The sequence below is a fragment of the Urocitellus parryii genome, chromosome 5, assembly GCF_045843805.1.
Source record: "Urocitellus parryii isolate mUroPar1 chromosome 5, mUroPar1.hap1, whole genome shotgun sequence".
NCBI lineage: Eukaryota > Metazoa > Chordata > Mammalia > Rodentia > Sciuridae > Urocitellus > Urocitellus parryii.
In genome coordinates, this window is record NC_135535.1 from 130327633 (window position 1) to 130349082 (window position 21450).

The 21450-nt window shown below is 39.2% G+C and overlaps 1 protein-coding gene across 1 annotated transcript in view; it reads right to left on the reverse strand.

The window, feature by feature from the left end:
- The window catches only part of Ercc6 (ERCC excision repair 6, chromatin remodeling factor), an 87510-nt gene extending 70307 nt beyond the window's left edge, over nt 1-17203 (reverse strand). The window contains exons 1-6 of the mRNA XM_026410857.2: nt 17119-17203; nt 16406-16498; nt 11632-12067; nt 9678-9798; nt 7440-7551; nt 1374-2088 (exon numbers count right to left, since the gene is read on the reverse strand). Coding sequence (XP_026266642.2) covers nt 1374-2088; nt 7440-7551; nt 9678-9798; nt 11632-12067; nt 16406-16498; nt 17119-17131 — 1490 coding nt within the window. The 5' untranslated portion in view covers nt 17132-17203. The remainder of the gene's footprint in view (nt 1-1373; nt 2089-7439; nt 7552-9677; nt 9799-11631; nt 12068-16405; nt 16499-17118) is intronic.
- Nucleotides 17204-21450: the final 4247 nt, after the last annotated feature.

Below are 21450 nucleotides of genomic sequence, written 5' to 3' on the forward strand. Positions count from 1 at the left end.
ATGTGAGGTACTATTGGAACCTGAATAACAGCTCTCAAAAACTGGATTTAAGTCACAGGGCTTCATATTACTAAAATCACTGTGCTGCATCCACTCTGAAAAGCAGTGTCCATTTGGGTCACAAGAATTTTTTGTTATTGTTATTGTTTTGGCAATACCAAAGATTAAACACAGGGGCACTCTACTGCCGAGCTACATCCCCAGCCATTTTTATTTTTTGACAGGGTATCACTAAGTTTCCGTTCCCTTGAACTTGCGATCTTCCTACCTCAGCCTCTCAAGGAGCTGGAGTTATAGACGTGTACCTCCAGTCCCTGCTATTAGTGGTTCCAAACAGAAGAAAAATAGTAGGTTAGCATCATTTAAAGGGATTTAAGAAACTGGTCTATAATTCTGTAGATGACTATTTTCTCAAGACAAGGAAGGAGGAATTTAAGAAAGCTTAAGACTTCTAAAATTACTATTCTGCTTCAAAATGAATAATAAAAATAAATAAAAAGGCTATTTATTGTATGAGAAATACAATAAACCAGATCTTCCCATGTTGAGAATTTAGGAAAAACTCTTGAGAAGCAGGAAAAAGCCCCCCAATATTAAATAATCAAGAAGTACTGCCATTCATTTTTCCCTCTGACTTCCTCAGAGATCTAGAGCACTCGGTGAGATATTGCAGAGAGGCCTGCGGTATACAGATTGCCAGGCTCGAAAAAAACCATGTGGTGATGGCAATTTTGACTTCATGTTACACCTGTTCACTTCCTTTTCCTCTCACCTGTATCATATACCAATAAAGTCACAGAGGCAAAAGACAAAGTCAGTCTCTGGCATAAAAAAATCACAGTGAAAAGGAAGGTACATTGTACACACAAAGTACATTTCTGACACAACAGAGGTTTATAATTCTTTAGATGACTATTTTCTCAAGACAAGGAAGGAGGGATTTAAGAAAGTAAGCTTAAAAGACTTCTAAAATTACTATTCTGCTTCAAAATAAATAATTAAAAAAAACAGTATACACAACACAATCTTTTCCTTTTGTTACACTTACTACAGTGTGACCACTCTGAGTAGAAGCCACACAACTCTCACATCAGTATTCTCTATGCACTTTCCCTAGACTTTCTCTTAAGCTCTTCACCTTAGACTTGCCTCCAAGTGTGGCTCAAGACCTGGAATTACAAGGATTTGGGGTCTGAGGTCCACTGAGACCTTGGCTCCTATTTCTTGCAGGTTAGAGCTGCAGGAAGCCCAACCTTTTGTACATGGGAGTCTAGAAAAGTAAGCTGGACCTAGAATGTTTACGTGTCATTAATAAAGCTGCTGCCTAACATCAAGCAAGCAGTACAATGTACTCACAATCCCTGCAGACCCACCTTAATCGCTGTTTATAATAATCTTCATCTCCATCATCTTGGCATCTCACTACTTTTCGACTTTCTTTTCCTCCTCCGTTGGCTTCAGCTTCTTCCCCAGAACTTGGGAAAAAATCGTCATCAACCTCCTGCACTGAGGCTTTCTTCTGGCGTTTCCTGCCCTTGAGCACAGGCCTCAGTTCATAGTCAGTGGCATCTCCACACAGGCCAGCCTCTGCTTCCTCTTCCTGCTCTGTGAGACAGGACCAAGACTCCCCACTCTCAGAATCTCCCTCTGACTTTGGCCTGGCCTCTGACTCAAGGGGCTTCTTCCCTCTTGGCAACCCCACCTTCCCCTGGAACTGCAGTGCCCTCTTCTGGAGCTTCCTGATGTGCTTTTTCAAGCACTTGTCTGTTTTTGAGAGAACTTTGCTTTTCTGATTTGTTTTGTTTTCATGTGGTCCTGGGCCAGCCTTAGACATGACCAAGGCTGGGGCTTTTCTGGCTGCTCTTTTATTAGCAGCTTGCTTCTTCCTTTCAAAAGACAGTTTTGCTTGATCTGCCAAATACTTTTCGAAGCCTGATGCCTCATTGAGCATTATTTTTCTAGGCTTTTTCTCTTGTTTCTGAGGGATCTGGGTACCAAATGGTGTCATCTGACCCGTGCGAATGAGCTCTTCCCAGGCAGTCTCCTGGGCAGGCATGAGCATACTGCCAAGACAGGACGGCCCCGGCTCTGAAAGAGCAACAATAATGTGACTAGCATAAAACTTCCCAAGAGTACATTGGAAATATTCACTTGTTCAAGTAGGCACCTACCAATAATTCACATAAAAACATGAATGTAATAAAGTATAAATATTATAGCACTTAATATAGTCCTGTTCAAAAAGATGACTTCTCAGTAACTTTTCTTCAAAATATCATACCATATAAATGTGGTACATATACAACATGGAATACTATTCAGCCATTAAAAAAAATGAAGTTCTCTCATTTGGGACAGCATGAATGGAAATGAAGATCATCGTGCTAAGTGAAATAGGCTTCTCACAGAAAAATAAGTACTATATGACTGCATTCATATTCAGAATCTAAAAATGCTGTGCTCATAAAAGTGGAGATCAGAATGGTGGCAATGGCTGGGGAGAGCAGGGGGAAGGAAGAATGGTCTTACTCAAGGTACTGAGTTATAGTTAGGAAGTTCTGGTGTGCACAGCAGGTAACTCTTCATAACAATAGCATGCTGTATATTTCAAAAAGCAAGAAAAGGTAGCTTGAACGTTTTCACCATAGAAAAATGATAACTGTTTGAAGACACAGATATGTTCAACCTGAATTATACCTTATACAATATACACATTTATTGAAATATCACATAGCACCCTAAAAACATGTATAAATTTTTTTCAGTTAAAAAAATACACTTGAATTTAAAGTTTTAAATATCACATTATAAATATACTTTGTATAACTAAAGACAGGCCTAGAACTATAAAAATTATCAACAGAAGAGTAGCCCACAAGAAAAAAATAATATCCAAGTTTCCATATTTTTGCTAGTATTTACATTCAGATGGACCTAAATTCAAGACAGTAAAATTAAAACAGACATCTCAGGCATCACCATGTATCTAAACAGGAAAAATTCAAAGTGTTATCTCTGTACTGCTCAGTAAGTATTTACCAGTCAACTGTAGCTATTTAAAAATTAAATTAACTGAGTCCTACAGTTATATGTGAATAATGGTTACCATCCTAACAATACAGAGAACTTTCCCCTCAACATGCAGAATCTTCCCCTATAAGTATAAAGTCATGTAGAAATCCCTCTCACTAGTTGAAATTAATCTCCAACAAAAAAATTACTTTACCACATAATCTGAAAACCAAAAAACTTAAGATTTAACAGGAAGGAATCCATATTCTAAAATCTATAATTCTTATACAAGCCAGTTTTTCCTTAAATTTGCTCTCCTGAAATAAAATATACAAGAATGTACACAAATTATAAACTCAATGAATATTCAGAAAAAATATTTATGCACCAGCATTCAGATTAAATAACAGAAATTTCTAGCATCCCCCTAGGTGCAGCTGGTGCCACCTCCAGCCGACCCAGGGATAATGACAGGCCTGACTCTATGGATGAGTGATGCCTGGCTGTGTACCTCATATCAATGGAAAGTTTGTGCTCCTCTATGTGCCTGCCTTTAGTCAGAATTGCACTTGTGAAAGCCACACTAACTTGTTGAATGAAGCTGCCATTTGTTAGCTCCTACTATTGCTGGTATTCTATAATTTTTCCATTCCACTGTTAATGTACTTGGGTGGTTTCTAGATTTGGGCTGCTAAGTATAATGTTGCTATGAATATTCTCATACACATCCTTTAACAATAAACATATATAATTGAGTATATTCAGATTTAGTAGACACTGCCAAACAGATTTGCAAAGTTTGAAAGTTCCAACTGGTCTATATTCTTGCCATTCCTTTTTGGCTATTTTAATAGGTATGTAGTGATACCACATTGTGGCTATAACTTGGAATTTTCCTGATGACTAATGAAACAAGGCACCTTTCATAGATTTACTGATCCTTTGGACAGCCTCTTTTGTGTATAAAATGTTTCAGTCTTCTACCCATTTTTCTCTTAATCCATCTACATTTCACAAAATAAAGATTTCTAGTTCTTTATATATTCTAGATTCAAGTCCTATGATTCATTCATATTCTACAAATATCTTATCTCACTCTGTAGCTTACATTTGCACTCTCTAAATTCTATCTTTTGACAAACAGAAGTTCTTAGGGTTTTTTTAAAATATTTTTTTAGCTGTAGATGGACACAATACCATCTATTTATTTTATGTGGTGCTGAGGATCAAACCCAGTTCCTCACACATTCAAGGAAAGTGCTCAACCATTGAGTTACAACCCCAGCCCAGTTCTTAGTTTTTATACTGTCCATTTAATAAATCTTTTCCCTTACAAAGAGCATTTCTGTGTCCTGTTTAAGTCTTTGCTTACACCACAATCATGAAAATGTTTGCCCTATATGATATTCTAAATGCTTTGTCTTACCATCAACATTCAGATATATCATCTGCTCAGAATTTATCTTTGTGCACAGTGAAACAGGTCAAGATTTCTTTTATTTTTATGTGGATTAACCCAGCACCACTGATTAAAAAGACCATTCTTCTCAACAGCATTGCCTGCCAGCTTTGCCATAAATCAAGTGATACTATGTGCACGGGCCTATTTATTGGGCCCTCTTTTCTATACCAGGGGTCTGTCTGTATATCCTTGTGTCAATACTATACTGTCTTAATTACATCAGCTATATGACAGTTCTTGATATTTGTTCTTCAGGATTGCTTTGGCTATTCTTGGCCCAACACACCTTTATACAAATTTTAGAACTGGATTGTTAATGACTTCTAACCTCAACTTTAGATTTCCTCCCTCATGTCCTTTGCCTTAAAACAAAACAAAAACCTGAGATGTATATTGGGACTGCGCTGGAACTATAGCTGGTTAGGATAAATGACATCTCTACAACATTGTATTTTCAATTCACAACCACAGTGTATCTCCATTTACTTGTCTTTGATTTTTCAGTGGCCTTTTTTAGTTTTGTATGTAGGAAACACTGCAGAAAACCTCATTATTTTCTTTTTGTTTTTTAATTTGCTCTTTTTAGTTATACACGACAGTAGAACGTATTTTGACACATTATACATACATGGAGTACAACTTCTCATTTTTCTGGTTGTACATAATGTGGAATTACAATGGTAATGTATTCATATATGAACATAGAAAAGTAATGTTCAATTCATTTTACTATCTTTCCTATTCCCATTCTCCCTCACTTCCCTTCATTCCCCTTTGTCTAATCCAATATACTTTTATTTTTCCCTACCCCACCCATTTAATGTGAGTTAACATCTGCATATCAGAGAGAGCATTTGGCCTTTGAGAAAAAACACATTTTTTTTTGCTAAACTTCTTTCTAAGTATTTGATTTTCAATGTAACTGGCATCTTTATTAAATTTTATATTTTGTTTTTCTTGGCATATAAAAATGACAAGTTTTTTATGTTGATCCTATATTCAATGATATCGCTAAGCACATCAATTTCTGAATTTTCTACATAAACAATCAAAAATTCTATGATTAATGATGGTTTTATTTCTTTTTTGTCATCCTTACACTTTGTATTCCCTTTCTTCAGTTCCTATATTGTCCAGAGAAATAAATAGGAAAGGTGTGGGTATACACTCTTGTCACCCTCCAGATCACAGTGGCAAAGTCAAAGTTTCCTTTTGTTTATAATCTGTTCTCATCCACTTCTAAGAAATTACTATCAGGTAATTCTCACAATCACCTTATGAAATGGATCACTATGTGGAGAGCTGGGGAAAGGAAGCCTCAGGGAAGTATGAGGGAGGGCTGCTACACCTACACATACTGTGCAGGTTCAGAGAGACTTAGGTAAAGAACACAGCCAAGTTCCACCTGGCAATGCAGAGCCAAAACTGTGCTCTCAGGCCCTCTGCTCTACTGCCTCAGCAGATAGAGTGGAGGAGATAGGATGGTAAAAGAGATCAGAGTCCCAGGTGATGGCTGGTGTCCAGATGGAGGGCTATCATAGGAATCAGGAACTCAAAAACTGACGGCAACATATCTGTAAGATAGTAAGTGGCTGCAAAGCCATGTGACTAGATGATATTTGGGGAGAGGAAATCGAATGAGAAAGGGGCTCAACAAAAAAATTCTGAGGAATCAGCATTTGTGATAATACCAGAAAAGCTGACCAAAACAACGCAACAGACTTAGGCACAGGGCAGAAAGGAAAACCAGGAAAAAGATAAGGATCCCAGATGGCACAGAAGTATCAAACGCTGTCAAAAGACTGAGGGAGGCAAGGTCTGAGGAGGTATCATTTAACCCAGGGCAAAGTTTTACCAAAGTAGCAATAGGAAGTAAAAGCAGATTTTAGACAGCTAGACAAGAACAAATATCCTTTACCAATGAGAAGTATGGTACCACAGCTGCAGAAAGCACTGGTCCTAAGATAATGCATAGTGTGAGACTGAACTTTAAAAAGTCACATCTCAGAACAATACTCTTGTCTTAGCGAATACTAGAGCTAGTAGGAAATATTTGCTTGAAGCGCTTATACTAAGAAAGCTTAATTTAAATTTCAGGCAGTAAAATGAGCAGCAACTAACAATTTCTACACACACACACACACACACACACACACACACACACACAACTGCAAAGATATTTAGTTCCAGAGCTTATGCATTTTCCAAAAAGGCTTTCCAAAAGACAATAATCCAAAGCAGTAATTTAATGAAATTATGGCTATGATAAAACCTGAATGTCTTTTCTTATATAACAGAATAGATGCTTGGAAAGCCTGCCAAATATGATCCTTAAAGAAACGTGAGAGCAATTCTACAGATGCTGATTGATGATGCTGGGCTTTCAAAATGTAATTCAATCAAGATATTAGTGTCATTATCAAATTAATTATATAACCATGTTTAGAATTTCCAATTTATTAAATGTAACATGAAACGTCCATCAGCAGCCTCTAGAGAATTGAGTTAAAAATTTACTTTCAAGCTGGGCACAGTGGTGTGGGCCTGTAGTCCCCATGACTTGGGAGGCTGAGGCAGGAGAATCCCAAGTTCAAAGCCAGCTTCAAGGGTTAGCAAGACCCTCAGCAACTTAGTAAGACCCTGGCCAAAAAATTAGAAAAAAGGCCTGGAGATGTAGCTCAGTGGTAAGGCACCCCTGCCTTTAAAAAAAAAAAAAAAGTGTGTGTGTGTGTGTGTGTGTGTGTGTGTGTACATATACACCCACATATATACAAATTTTTTTTTTCTTTAAATTCTCTAAAAACCTGATCTGACTGAAAAGGTTTGGTTTTGCAAGTGTAGAGAGTAAAATATTCCTAGATCCAGTCTAACACTAAGACAAAGAAAGGCATTTTTCTCAAAGCCCAGGCATATATAAAGAGGCATTAATTCAAGAACACAAAGAAACTGTTCCCAGTGTCCTCACCTTCATCCTCTTCCTCCAGGCTGGCATGATCCAGTTCCACTCTTACCTCTAATCCTCCAAGGATGGCCTGCAGACGTTTCTGTTTTGCAGTGATCTTCTTTAGCTGTTGTTCCTTGAAAGATAAATACCAAATACAGAACAGGATAATGCGGTGGTTTATTGTTAAATAAAATAGCACTATGAAATTTAAAAACTTTAATGAAGAGTAAAATAAACTTTACATTACTATTACTACACACAGCCTTATTTGAACAACTCTCACTTTCTTGCAGCAAGTTAATCTTGAAGCAATCCTGTTGTACAGACATGCCTGCCCCACAGGTGTTCCTCACTGTGTGGCATAGAGCTTTCCCCATTCTTGGGCACTTAAATTGGACACTTAAATCGCATGTACCAACTGAGGAAGAGTGTAATTGCCCTCCCTGCCTACCCACTTCCCCATACTGGAATACATCATTAAACTTTTTCTGTGCTTCTGACCTGAGCAGCCAATGGAGGGCAAAAGGACATAGGGATGAGAAATAAAAAAACAGTGTTCAATATTTTTAAAAATCACTCTTCTTAGATAACCTACCGGATTTATGACATCCTTTATAGTGTTCTATCCAATCATAAAACTGAAAGGCAAATACATTTTGCCATGCTTCTTTACCCTGACTGCCCTAGATTCCTCTTCTTATCTTTCTTGATATCATCAAAATTCATACTGTGGCCTTCCTACAGCTTCCCAATTAACTGGGCCTAGAGTACTTGGATCATTTTTACAAGAAAAAGAATGTTTCAGTTTCACCAGTGGTAGAGCACTTGTCTAGCATGCATGAGAACCTCATTCAATCCCTAGCGCCACTGGGAAAAAAAGAACGCTTCAACTCTAAATAAGAGTATGGAGCAAGTAGGAAACCTGAACATAAACACTACACTACAATGACTTATAATTTTTTCTTAGTCTTTCTCTCAACAAAATCCCACTTAAAACACTTTCTTTCTGAATAGTTTATCTCTAAACATCAAGATGCTGATAAAGAAAGACAGGAAAATTGGGCTGGGGATGTGGCTCAAGCGGTAGCGAGCTCGCCTGGCATGCGTGCGGCTCGGGTTCGATCCTCAGCACCACATACAAAGATGTTGTGTCCACCAAAAACTCAAAAATAAATATTAAAAAAAAAAAGAAAAAAGAAAGACAGGAAAATATAATTAAGTTAGACGAGGTTCTGAAGTGGCCTAAAGTTTGTTCTCCATCCTTGAAATCCTAGTCTCCCAGAAGCCCAAGAAGTTCAAAGGTCTCTGCACATCAATTCACATGTTCCCACAAGAGGCCAGATGCCCCCTTTATGATTTGGGGGGATCCTCTCTGTATAAATCAAATACTAGCTCTGACTTGTGGGCTGCAATTCCAAAAGTGAGAGAGACAGGTGGTAAAGATAATCAATTGATGGGTGGAAATTAAAAGGAGGACCACATGAAATGACACTATATGCCCCCACAAGTAGAACTTAAAAATACAAGGACCCCCACCTGCTGCAAATGATCAACTGTAAGCACAAGACTATAAGTCAAGGCAGAATTGAAATGAACAAAACTAGTCATTCCTATTTACTGCAATTATTTTCATAAAGGTATACATAATTCCTAACAAAAAAAAAAAAGTTCCAAACCCCATAAAAACAACATCCTACATAATAGATCTTCCCAACTCTTAAGTTCTCTGACCTTATGCATCTGGGTAGTGAATGTAATACTTAAGGTAAGGACGAAGGACCAGCCTCTCAGAATAAGCAGCAGAAGCACTGTGCAGGGGTGAAGACAATCAGTGTTACCAAGAGCTAAACAGAAAAACAAAGCCCACAGGAAACAAGGAGATTTAAGTGAGAGACCAATACACCAGACTAGAGCAAAAGGAAATGGTCACACTAGAAAGACTATGTAAATGAACAGAGTGGGGAAGCATGCAAAGTCAAATAGGAACTACTCTCAACTATGTACTCAAGGATGCATACAGGCATGTATAGTATATAAATATGTGTGTCTATGTGTATGGGTTTTTAAAAATATTGTATAACTAAGGATGTATAAGGGAAACAATTTAAACATATAAAAGTGACTCAAAATTTCTCTACAAGGAAAAACATTTGCTTTACATCTTATAAATACTTCCCAGAATATGTTTTAAATTATTAAGTGGGCTCACATGGTGACTTTTTCAAAAGTGTTAATACTTTATGCATTATTTGGAATCACCTTATTATACTTCTGTCGTTTTACAGAATCTAGTTTCCTGTTGATGTCTCTGTTGGTGGCAGCTTGAGGGCTAAGCTGTTCAATAATTTTATTGATTTGCCTTAGAGATGTTGTACATGACCTGAAAAATAAGATAAATTATCTATTTTCCACTATGGTAACATTTATATCATATAATAATAAGACAAATGCTAGAAACATGTCTCTTCTACTTCTTATGAACTAAAAAGAAACTAAAACAGAATGCACATTCTTATTGGTCACAAATAGACTAGAAGTTTAACATACTACTAGTCGTTTAACTACTAGTGGTTTTCTTTTGTTTTTCTGATTTAAATCAGCTCATTTCCATTTTTAAACTGATTCATTCCTTCTACAACCATTTTTTAACTGTCTACTTTATTCAAGACGCTGTTAGGACAACATGTAATACATTGCCCTTTTTTATGAAGAAATGCATACACAGGTTTTTAAAGCCCATTATGGAAGCCTCCCAAAATCTGGAAATCCTTGAAAGGATTTCCTAAACATTTTCTTATATAAACTGTAAATCTGTGACAATATTTTTCTTTCATTATGTGAAAGAAAAGAAAAACAAAATTATTCCTAAAACAGGAATAATAGAATTATAGCTTCCAATTTTCAAAACACAAATTCAATCTTCTGGACACTTGTACAACTTGCTGTTTGTATCCTTTGTGGATTTCAGGATAAACAATACAAGTTATTGGCCATCTAAAGTACCACATCTCCAGCCATAGTGTCCTCTGCCTTGAGAATCCACAGCATTTTCCTATCTCTAACCTCCAGAGGAAGTGGACACATTTTCAAGATCAAATGTAAAAGGTATGTCATTATAAGGAACTGAGGTCCTCAACACTCAAGGTCACTAACAACTATGCAAGAGCACCCACTATTCAAAAGGCCCCCCCAAAAAAGGTAATTTAAATTAAAACAAAAAAGAGGCCAAGAGAACACACCAGAAACACTATAATAATTAACACACTGATTTCTTAAAGTATCAAGTAATAACCTTCCAATTACATAAATTGAAATTTCCAAGTAATAATTTCTAAAAAAGGGCACAAATTACAAATTTTCTGTTAGCAGATGATACATGCTTAAAGTACCAACAGCACCACTACTATAGACTCCCCAACCAGACAGCCACAGATTCCACACACTCCCTCCCCAGCTACCTCAATACTGCCTCGCACTGCCTGAGCACTAGCCAGTCTAGTGCTCAGTTTCTCTTTCTTGCTTGCCTGACCTGTCCTAAACTCAGCCCTATGACAATGATGAGTAAGCTTAACTCTCCACAACTTCCCAATCCTGTCCTCACCCCACAGCCTGGCCCAGTCCCTCTCTTCTCCACCAATACACTATGCTCAACAGAGCCCATGTCAGTGAAAATGAGGTCTCCATGTTTCATCTTTCCTTACAGAAAGTCAAAAGTAGGACAGAAGAAAGGAAAGGCAAGGGAGTTATTATTTCTAGAAATGCAAATCTGAAAAAAAACTGCCAAGGGACTGAACACTCAATCTGAGGACAGCAAGCTGAAAAGAAACTACAGCGTTGTGATAAAGGGGCAGTATATTTCCGGTATTTCAAATAGGAAACTGCCCAAATTCAGACATAGTTCTCCTAAGACCACACAGCACATGGCAATGAGTCCTAAATAGCACCTCTTCAGGACACTATGCACAAGATAGGCCTTTGTGGGCTGGGCTGAGCTGAGCCCCAAACCACTGTGTGCAACATGGCTGTGTGCATCACTGCTCCTAAGGGAAGGGGCAAGGACCAAAGTCAAAGTGGAGAGTTGCCCTTACTGATGCTATCTCCCAAAAAACAGGTTCTATACATCTCTTACATTTCTGGAATATTATAAGTATTACCTAGATTTTTCTGCCATGTTTAAAAATAAACTCTCAAAAAAGACATGGGCCACACTCACATGAGGTCATCCAGGACTGAACGATACTCCTTCTCAGCATCAACGAGCTGTGCTACGCGGTTAGCCTCAAGGATTGCACTATCCACCTGCTGAAGCACACCCTGCTCCAACACAGCCTGGTCATAAACATCCACGCCCAGGCCTTGCAGTTCCAGGGCCTGAGCACTGGGCTCCACAGCCGGGATCTGATGCCTGTCAATGTGCAGCAGGGCTGGACCTCTCCTTGCAGCTGCTGATGTACAGCCCTCAGTAGAAGTAGAGGGCCCAAAGTCGGAGGAAGGAGAAGGCAGGTGCTCCTTCTTCTCTGCATCCCCATCATTTTTTTGCTCAGTTGATGATTCTTCATTAGTACTAATATGTTGTCTCTGTAAACAGTCTTGCTCCTGAGTTTGACTTGAGTGAGAGATTTCTTCATTTGGCATCTTGTACAGACTATCTAAAAGGATAGAAATATTTTGATCATAGAGATTTGATCATTACATAGTTTCTTCAACATTGTATAATTAATACACTGATTTCTTAAAGTATCAAGTAATAACCTTCCAATTACATAAATTGAAATTTCCAAGTAATAATTTCTAAAAAGGACACAAATTATAAATCTTCTGATAATAAATAAGAAAAATTAAACAAAAGAAAAAAATGCAGTAGCATCAACAAGGACATCTGGGCAGCCAGCTGAGAATGCCAGCAACACAATCCTGAGTGACACTATGAACATTCCCAACAGCTGAAGTAGTCTGGCTGCTGTCTTTCCTGTTAGCATTTTCACTGTGCTAAGATACAAATGATTTACATTAGAGTAGCACAATCAACTATAATTTATGAGTCAGTGACATAAGGAGAGAATTTCTGTATGAATCTGACACTAAAAATTTTGAGGCTAAACATCTATCTAGAACTTTGAACAAATGAGAATCTCAGAGAAATTAACAAAAATATTATCAAAAATATCTCCATTTCATTATACAATATAATATCTCACTCATCAGTTTGGTAGGCATGGTAATATTCAATATAGACAAGAAGCAGGACCCACCTTCACCCACTCATGGTGGGAATATAAATTAATACATCCCTTTTGGGGGACAAATTAGCAATATCTACCAAAATTTTATTGCACATGACCTTTGCCCAGCCAACTCTAGGTCAAGGTATTAATTCCAGAGAAATATAGAACACCCAAATGCCTTAGTTATTCTTTCTCATGATGTGGCTGACTAGGAGCTGTAGCTCACTGCTGCTGCCTAGCATCATGAGAAGGATCATAATGCATATCACTAGCCCAGGAAATGAGCAAAATTCAAATTGAATGCAAGTTACTTTCACACCATTATAAAGTTACAAAAATGTTAAGTTCTAAGTCAGAGACGATTTCTACTTATACATCAGTACAAGGATGCTTACTAAGCATGTTTTAATAGTTTAAGGTAACCTTTATATATTTTCTGTGGTGTTGATATAAAACCATGAACACATTTATGGTTCTTGACACATGTAGGCATGCGTGACACATGTGGGCATCTATGTGTATGGAATGCACACAAAGATCTGAAAAGATGCATACCAAACATACAGTAGTTGGAGGAGGAAGTGAAGGGAACAGAAAAAAAAAAAAGGAAGCATCTACATTTTATTCATATACTTAGGAACTGCCTGAAAGAGAATATATTCACTTAATTACTTGTGTAACATATAAATATATTAAAAAGTAACATAATAATCAAGAGACAGACTTGATTTTAACCATGAATAAATTAAGGTTTTCTGAAACTTTATTTCTATGAAATGATCACAAATTCCTCCCACCCACCCACTCATTCCTCATTGAATAAAACAATCCCAGAGACCAAGCACTAAGATACAAAGTTGCCATGAATTTAGGATAATCTGCCCCAAAGTGGCTCACTTTGTGCTGGAGATTCAGTATGTGGGGTAACAACACAATAAGGCAGGTCAACTACTGGCCACATGAACTGACAAGAGGGAAAAATGCTTTGTGTTTGGGGCTCAAGAAACATCATGGATGAGCTAAGACCTGAACCCCTGGCCCATGGTTTAATACCTAGAGGAGGTGTTCAATATCTGCTGAAAAGAAGTAAGGTTCAGATAAATCTAAAGTACAAAGTTTGGTTTGGGTAACTGAGTTACCAGTAAATCCAGTCACACAAAAAAATAAGACTATCAGAAAGGAAGCAGAAGGGAAAAGGGGGGGGGTGCCAGATGTCATCATTTTAGAGGGTAAAAAGAGGCTAACACTGAAAAGATTAAAGTTGCAGGGTACAATGGTGCACACTTATAATCCCAGCAACTTGGAAGGCTGAGGCAGGAGGATCACAAGTTCAAAGCCAGCCTCAGCAATTTATCAAGACTCTGCCTCAAAATGAAAAGTGAAAAGGGATGGAAATGTAGCTCAGTGGTTCAGCGCCCCTGGGTTCAATTCCCAGCATCAGAGGGAGAAACTTCCTCCCTTCTGAGGCCTTCTGTTTATCTTTTAGAGAAAGGCTCAGCTTGGTCTCCCTTTGCAATAGAAGGGGCAGGATTCTTGTTCAGAGCTTTTCTAAGAGCCTCTAAATAAAAAACACTTCTGTTTTCATTTTCTTATCTGCATGCAAGAGGTGTGTTTTTTGGGGGAGTGGGGGGCTTTTTGTTTGTTTCCCAATCCTTGGGATTGAACCCAGGGTCTCAAGCATGTTAGGCGAGTGCCATACGCCTGAGCTACTTCCCAGGCCAGATTTATTTTTTAAGTTAAAAAAAAAAAAAGTCAATTCAACCAAAAATATTAATAGTATTGTAGTGCAAAGACAAGATTTAAAAGAAAGAAATTTTGGGGAAACAACAAATAATTTTAAAAAGGGTAAGAGGAATGGTTAAAAGTAGAAAACGACAGGGCATATTCACATAAGGAAATCAAGAAAAGGTCTGGTGAATTTGGACATGACTGGGTCACTGGGTTATCTAGTAAAAGAAGATTCAATGGAGCAATGGAGACAAAATCCAGACTGTAGTGGTTTATGAAGTCAGCAGAAGATGAGGCACCCTATAAGGGAGTGGACTATTCCTTTAATTAAGGAGGTTGGCTATGGGAGGGAAGTAGATGGAATGATAAAGTAATAAGAGATCTATTGGCACGTGGGGAAAGAAAAATGAAGGCAAGAAAAATGAGAAAATGTAATGACTGAAAGAAATACAGAGATGACCTAACCAGAAAGCTGTGCAGCAGCAGAAGGTCCAGGGTGTAAACGAACAGAAAGAAGGATGCCTATTTCTCTGATTCTGGCAAAAGAATAACTCCTGATGTGCCTATCTACAGATACAGAAAGAAGCTGAAGTGGACCACAGAAAAAATATCCCATCAGATAGGACATCTGGGCACTTCCTGGGTCAGGGGACAAAGTTGGGATGGGGGATGGAGAAGAATAGAATTCTGGAACAAATGTCTATTTAAAAACACAAGAGGGCTAATGCAGAATGAATACTAAGGGTACCTGCTGTTGGCTCCCCAAAACCAAGGACTGCCAATACTTCCTAACACTGTATAATTTCCTTCTCTAGCAATGAGTAGTTCCTTGGGGAAATTTTCACTATTGGGGATTTTCAGAGTAGAAGCGGTAGAACAAAAGGTTCCTGAAGTTGATGTTGAGAAAAGCAGGTGAAACAAGAGGTTAGGAATCATACTTGGAAGGTTTATTTAAAAAAAAAAAAAAAAAAAAAAAAAAGCCAGAAAGGGATTGGATTGGAAATGGGATACAGAGGTGGAGAATGCACCTAGCATCTGGTCATGGTAGGAAACCAGAAGGCTTTCATCAGAAAGTTAAAGAAAAGCCAGGCCTGGTGGCACACAACTAATATCAGAGACTCAGGAAGCTTCAACAGGAGGATCGATTGAGGTCAGCCTCAACAAATTAGCAAAACCCCGTTTCAAAATAAAGAAATAAAAAGGACTGGGGAGGTACCTTAGTGGTAAAGCACCCCTGGATTAACCCTCCCCCGCAAAAAAAAAGAAAGCTAAAGAAGAGTTTCAGAAGTGAAATAAATCATTAGTTCAACAAATAATTGAGAGTCAATTACACCAAAAAATGTGCTAGGCAAACTAATTCCTTTCCCTACAGAGTTTAGTCTCTTGGAAAAGATCAGACATCTTAAAAAGTATGTCTATATAGAGACAGGGATATACAAATGCAATCATGGTAACTACCGTAAGAATAGAATACAAAGCTCTTTAGGAAAAAAAATAAGAGAAACCTAACTGACATTGTGGAGGTAGGAGTAAGGTCAATGAGGCCTATCTGATAAAGTCAGTATCTGAAGGATGAACAGGATTTACTCAGACCAAAAGTAGAGTGAACATCTTGCAAAGAGACAACATGTGTAGCTGCTAACGCCGGGAAGAGCTAGTGAATTTGGGAAAATGAAAGAAGACTAAAACAATAATTTTTTTTTTTTTTTTTTTTTTTTTTGGTACCAGGAATTGAACTCAGGGGCACTCAACCACTGGGCCACATCCCCATCCCTATTTTTATATTTTTTATTTAGAGACAGGGTCTCAGTGGGTTGCTTTAGCACCTCGCCACCTGTGCTGAGGCTGGCTTTCAACTCGCGATCCTAAACCTTTAGAGCTTCTGGGATAACAGGGGTACGCCACGGCAACATTGAGGATTTTTTATCTCCAATTTTGAGTTAAACAGAAATTATCAGAACTCCATTCACCTTGTAAATTCTACAGAATATTTCGTAACACACTACAAGCCTTAATTATCTGGGAAAACATTACCTTCAGTGTCCTCTCCTTTCAGCACTGGGGGATTCTGTGGCCAGGGGTGAGCAGAATCCTGGTGTGGAGGGTTGTTTGTACATACGCACAACTCTGTGAAGAGGCGGGCAAGAAGAGTCAGGTCACACAAGGTCTGGGAAAGCTGAGCTTGGAGTTTACTCCAAGTGCAATGGAATGGCTTCGAAGAGTTGTAAGCAGTGATGACACTGTGACCCGATTTAAAAACCAGTTAGGCTACTGCAGGGATAATAGATTGGAGAAAGTGCAATGAGAAGATACTGGGAGATGTTCAGAAGGGAAAATGACGACTTCACAGCTTGGAACAGGGTGACAGCTGTGAAGATGGTCGCTGTGAAGAAAACCAGGTTATAGCATATACAAGCGGACTGCTCAATCCTACTTCCCCCTACTCCAACTTGAGTATAGCAACGCAGAAAACTCCAGACCACACTAACCTCTCTCAAACAACTCTAGTATTTTAATAGAGAACAAACAGGGAGCGGGACCTCAAAAGAATTCGGTGAAGTAGATGCGTGGTCGCTAGCCCGCCCCGCCGGGAGCCAAGACCCGCAAACAGGACGCCAGCTACCAGCTCCACGCCCCAGACCCGGGCAACCCCAGAGGAGCGCGCGCCGCTGCGTCACTTCCGGTCGCAGGATAGCCTACCAGAAAGCGCGCGCCCGGGCAGAGGACCGGTTCGCGGCCGCCCGTACCTTTAGGCTCCATCGCCACGGCCAGAAGCCAAAGGCGCAAGACGTGGCCGCTGGAAAAGCCCGAGCCGGCACCAATCACCCGCCAATCGATAGTAAACCTGGTCGCCACTCACCCGAGGGCCACGTAACTGCAACACACGTAAAGCGAGAAGCCGGTGCCACCACGGAACACAATCCAATCGGCTGTAACGCATGCGTCCTCTGCCCGCCGTAAACCCCGCCCCCAACATCGCGGCGTGGGTGACGGCGCACGCGCTGGCCTGCCAACCTGCTTTGGAAGCACCGTTTGGGCCACGTGGTCTGAAGGAAGCCGACTGTCTGGTCTTACTACCTGGGGCAGGGTGGTGTTACTATCACCTGGGCCTCTGGCTAATTGGGTGGCTAGAGAACAGTGTATCACCCCTGTTTTTTTTTTTTTTTAACTCATTAGTAAAGCAGTTATAAGAATTAAAAGATGTTTCTAAGGGAGAGAGGGATATGCAATTGTCCATTTAAATGTAAATATTGCTACTTAACCATGAACCCTAAAGAGAAAGTAAGCTGGAGGAATCAAGCCAGCTCCAATTGAGTGCCTCACTGGTAAAGTCGCCTTAACCAATGGAATTGTTACCTCTCATATCTTCTGGCACCTCTGACCTCCTGAAGAATTGGGAAAGGTCTTATCGCTGTTCTTCCCTATGCCCTAAGGCAATCAGCAGTGCAGGCAACCCACACTGAACCTGCATAAATGTCTTATTACTTTTGGTCAATCATTATATATCTGTCCTTAGATCTTAGTGGTAGGGAAGATTTTGAGCCAGATAATAATTTTAGCTTTGAGCATTCGAGGAGAAAGTTGACCATGGAATGCTGGAGGACGCAAGTTCCAGGCCAGCCTGAGAAATTTAGCCAGATCTTCTGTCAAAATATAAAGAGGATGGGGATGTAGGGTAATCTCCAGGCCACAAAATGAAAGAAAGAGGATATGCACTCATAGGCTAGTTCAGAACAAAAGAAGGAAGCTGAGCTCCCCCCAAGGAAAGAAATGGTGGGAATTCCAAACTGGAACTTTTCAGCTCAGCACTGGAAGAGGGCATCGCAGCAAAAGTCCGCTAGGAGCAGAAGTGTTTATCAAACGGATCTTTGAAGCCTGATTAAGAGAGTGTATCTTTCTCATTTTGAGCCAAAAACCAGACAATGGAAAAATGAGTTGGGAAGGAGACTTATTAATGCTCTGTAATACCATCATATTACTTCTGTTAGTGATAGATATCCACTCTGGTCATCCCACATGAAACTGAATGTATTTTAAAAAGGAAAATTCTAGTGGTCTCTTAAGTAAATTGTTGAGCTGGGCTGTGTACATTGCTCAGCGGTAGAGGCAGTGATTACCATGCAAGAGGCCTCAGAGTCAATCCGCAGCACAGCCACCCCAAAATGGGTATAGTTGGTAGATATTAATTTTAGTGCTTGAAAGTGAAAGCAGAGTTCTTACCCAGCAGTTCCCAACAATTTTGAGAATGAGATTACCCATTTAACACGGAGTATTTTTAGAGACCTATGCATCAATCAGAAGAAACAAATGGTATCCACAAATGGGGCAGTTGACCATTAATAACTTTTATAAAAATGTGGGCATGGTTTAGGAAAACTCTATGGCACAGTAAATAACCCTGGGGCTAGTAAGAACCAGGAGCTCTGCCCATCTGTTAGGGACTAAATTGTGTCTCCCTAAATTCATGTTAAAATCCTAACCCCCAGTACCTTAGAATGTGACTGTTTGGGGATATAGGGTTATTAAAGAGATTAAGTTAAATGAGGTCATTACGGTAGGTCCTAATCTATTGTGACTGCTGCCATTATAAGAAATTTAAACGCAGAGGCATGCATTAATGAAAGAGCCTGTAAGAATACAAAGAGAAGATAGTCATCGACAAGCCAAGGTTAGTGGTCTCAGGGAAAAAAAAAAAAAAACAACTCTGCCAACATATTAATCTCAGACTTGCAGCCTGCAGAATTAGGAGAAAGTAAATTTCTCTTGTTTAAACCAGCCAGGCTTTAATATTTTATTAGAGCAGCCCTAGCAAATAGGCCTGGAGGAAAAGTGGGAGGACCCAGACAGAAGTGAATAGCAGAATGGAGAAGACCTCTTGAAATAAATACAGAATGACCTCAATTTCCTCTATTATTTCCAATGCTGTTGTCTCCCATTGTCAAAGCCAACTGAAAGCTGGAGGGCCAAGGAGCCTGCTGATGCCTGACTTTAGAGATCAGCCTCCAGGGCACAGAGTAGGGTGGAGAAAAATGAAAAGTGAAGCTGGAGTTGTAAACAGGAACTATGCATCATTCCTCACATAGTTGTAGTTATCCTTTTGTATCCTCTTACTTTAGAAGAAGCAGAATAATATTCACTATTAATTCAATAAAGCTTTTTAAATGAATTAGTATTTAGTTAATTAAAAGATCAACATACTTTGTCTAAGCCAAGTTTCTCCTGCCCTCCCTCCTCTGATAATAGTAATAAGGTCCAATGAGCTGTGATAAGTCAGATTTGATTATTTCTGTGCTCACCTGAATATTAAGGACAACTCTTTATTCATACCCTCCCAGTCTCTTGATCATTCCTGATCAGGCCTCCTTTGCTGCTATCTGCTGTTTGTTCTGACATCTTGAGAACGATGTTGGCCTCCAATGCCCACCACTGAGTGGAAGCATCATTGTGTGGGTGCCACAAAAGCTCTGTCAAAACCACTCCCTGTTGGCACTCTTTGAGGTCTTAATTGAACCTGTCTCCAGGCTGATGGGGAATAGACCCCAGACTCTGTCAGTATCACCTGAGCCTCACAGTAGCCCCACATCCACTTCCAGCAGCATACATAAGGATATCTTGTCCCCAAGGAGAGCACTGCACATGCAGACACCATCTCATTGCATTCTTCAACCTAGTTTCTGCCCTAGGCATGTGCATATTCTCTCTCTCTCTCTCTCTCTCTCTCTCTCTCTCTCTCTCTCTCATACACACACACACACACACACACACACACACACACACCACAGTTTATTCCAGCTTCAGCACTCCCCCCAGTAACATGCCAGTGGAGCCATGGAGGCTGAGCCCAGAATTTCATGAGACATGTCTGATTTTCATTTTGAGCCTCAGGTAGGGAATTCTTATATGGTTTGGAAGTTAGCAGCACTTACCTATGTGTATCATCATTTATTCCATTTTTAGACTTTGCTAACTGGTTGTATAGGCAGGTGTCTTATTTCCTTGCAAAGAACTGGCTAGATGGTTGAGGGAACTGCAGCGCCCTTGGGAATCCATGAGATGGCTGAAAAGAGCTCAGGACTCAGAACCAGATGCCCATGGTTAAAGGTGGGAAGGAAACAGTGTGCCAAGGACCAAAATGGGATAAGCCAGATAAAAAAGTGTCCAAAAATGTGCAGTTTGTCCACAACTCTTTAATAAGACACCAGAAACTTTTAAAGAGAGAAATATTCAAAGAATTCTTTCAGTTGACAGCAGCTTCCAGATGCTAAATTCTCTCTTTTGCTAAATCGGTCAAAAACCACAACATTGGAGAACATATTTTCTCCTGACTACAGTCATCATGAAAGAGATAAGTACTTAAGACCAAACTGCAAATAGCTCAAGCTGAAGACTACCAATAGGATATATGAATATGGAAATTCTGCCTTCAGCCCCACCAACTCTGAAACAATATAGATAAGATATAATAGGAGCATACCTCAACATTGTAAAAGCTATTTATGCTAAGCCCAAGGCCAACATCATTCTAAATGGAGAAAAATTGAAAGCAATCCTTTAAAAACTATAACAAGACAAGGATGCCTTCTTTCACCACTCCTATTTAACATAGTTCTTGAAACTCTAGCCAGAGTTTCAACTATCACTATTTGCCAACGACATGATTCTATCCCTAGAGGATCCAAAAAATTCCACCATAAAACTTCTAGAACTAATAAATGAATTCAGCAAAGTAGCAGGATATAAAAATCAATATCCATAAATTAAAGGCATTTCTATACATTAGTCTTTCAAATCCTTGAAAGAGAAACTAGGAAAACTACCCCATTTACAACAGCCTCGAAAAATACTTTGGAATCAACAAAAGAGGTGAAAGACCTCTATGATGAAAACCACAAAACACAAAAAAAGAAATTAAAGAAGACCTTAGAAGATGGAAAGATTTCCCTTGTTCTTGAATAGGAAGAATTAATATTGTCAAAATGACCATACTACCAAAAGCACTATACAGATTCAATGCAATTCAATCTAAATCCCAATGACATTCCTCATAGAAGCAGAAAAAGCAATCATGAAATTCATCT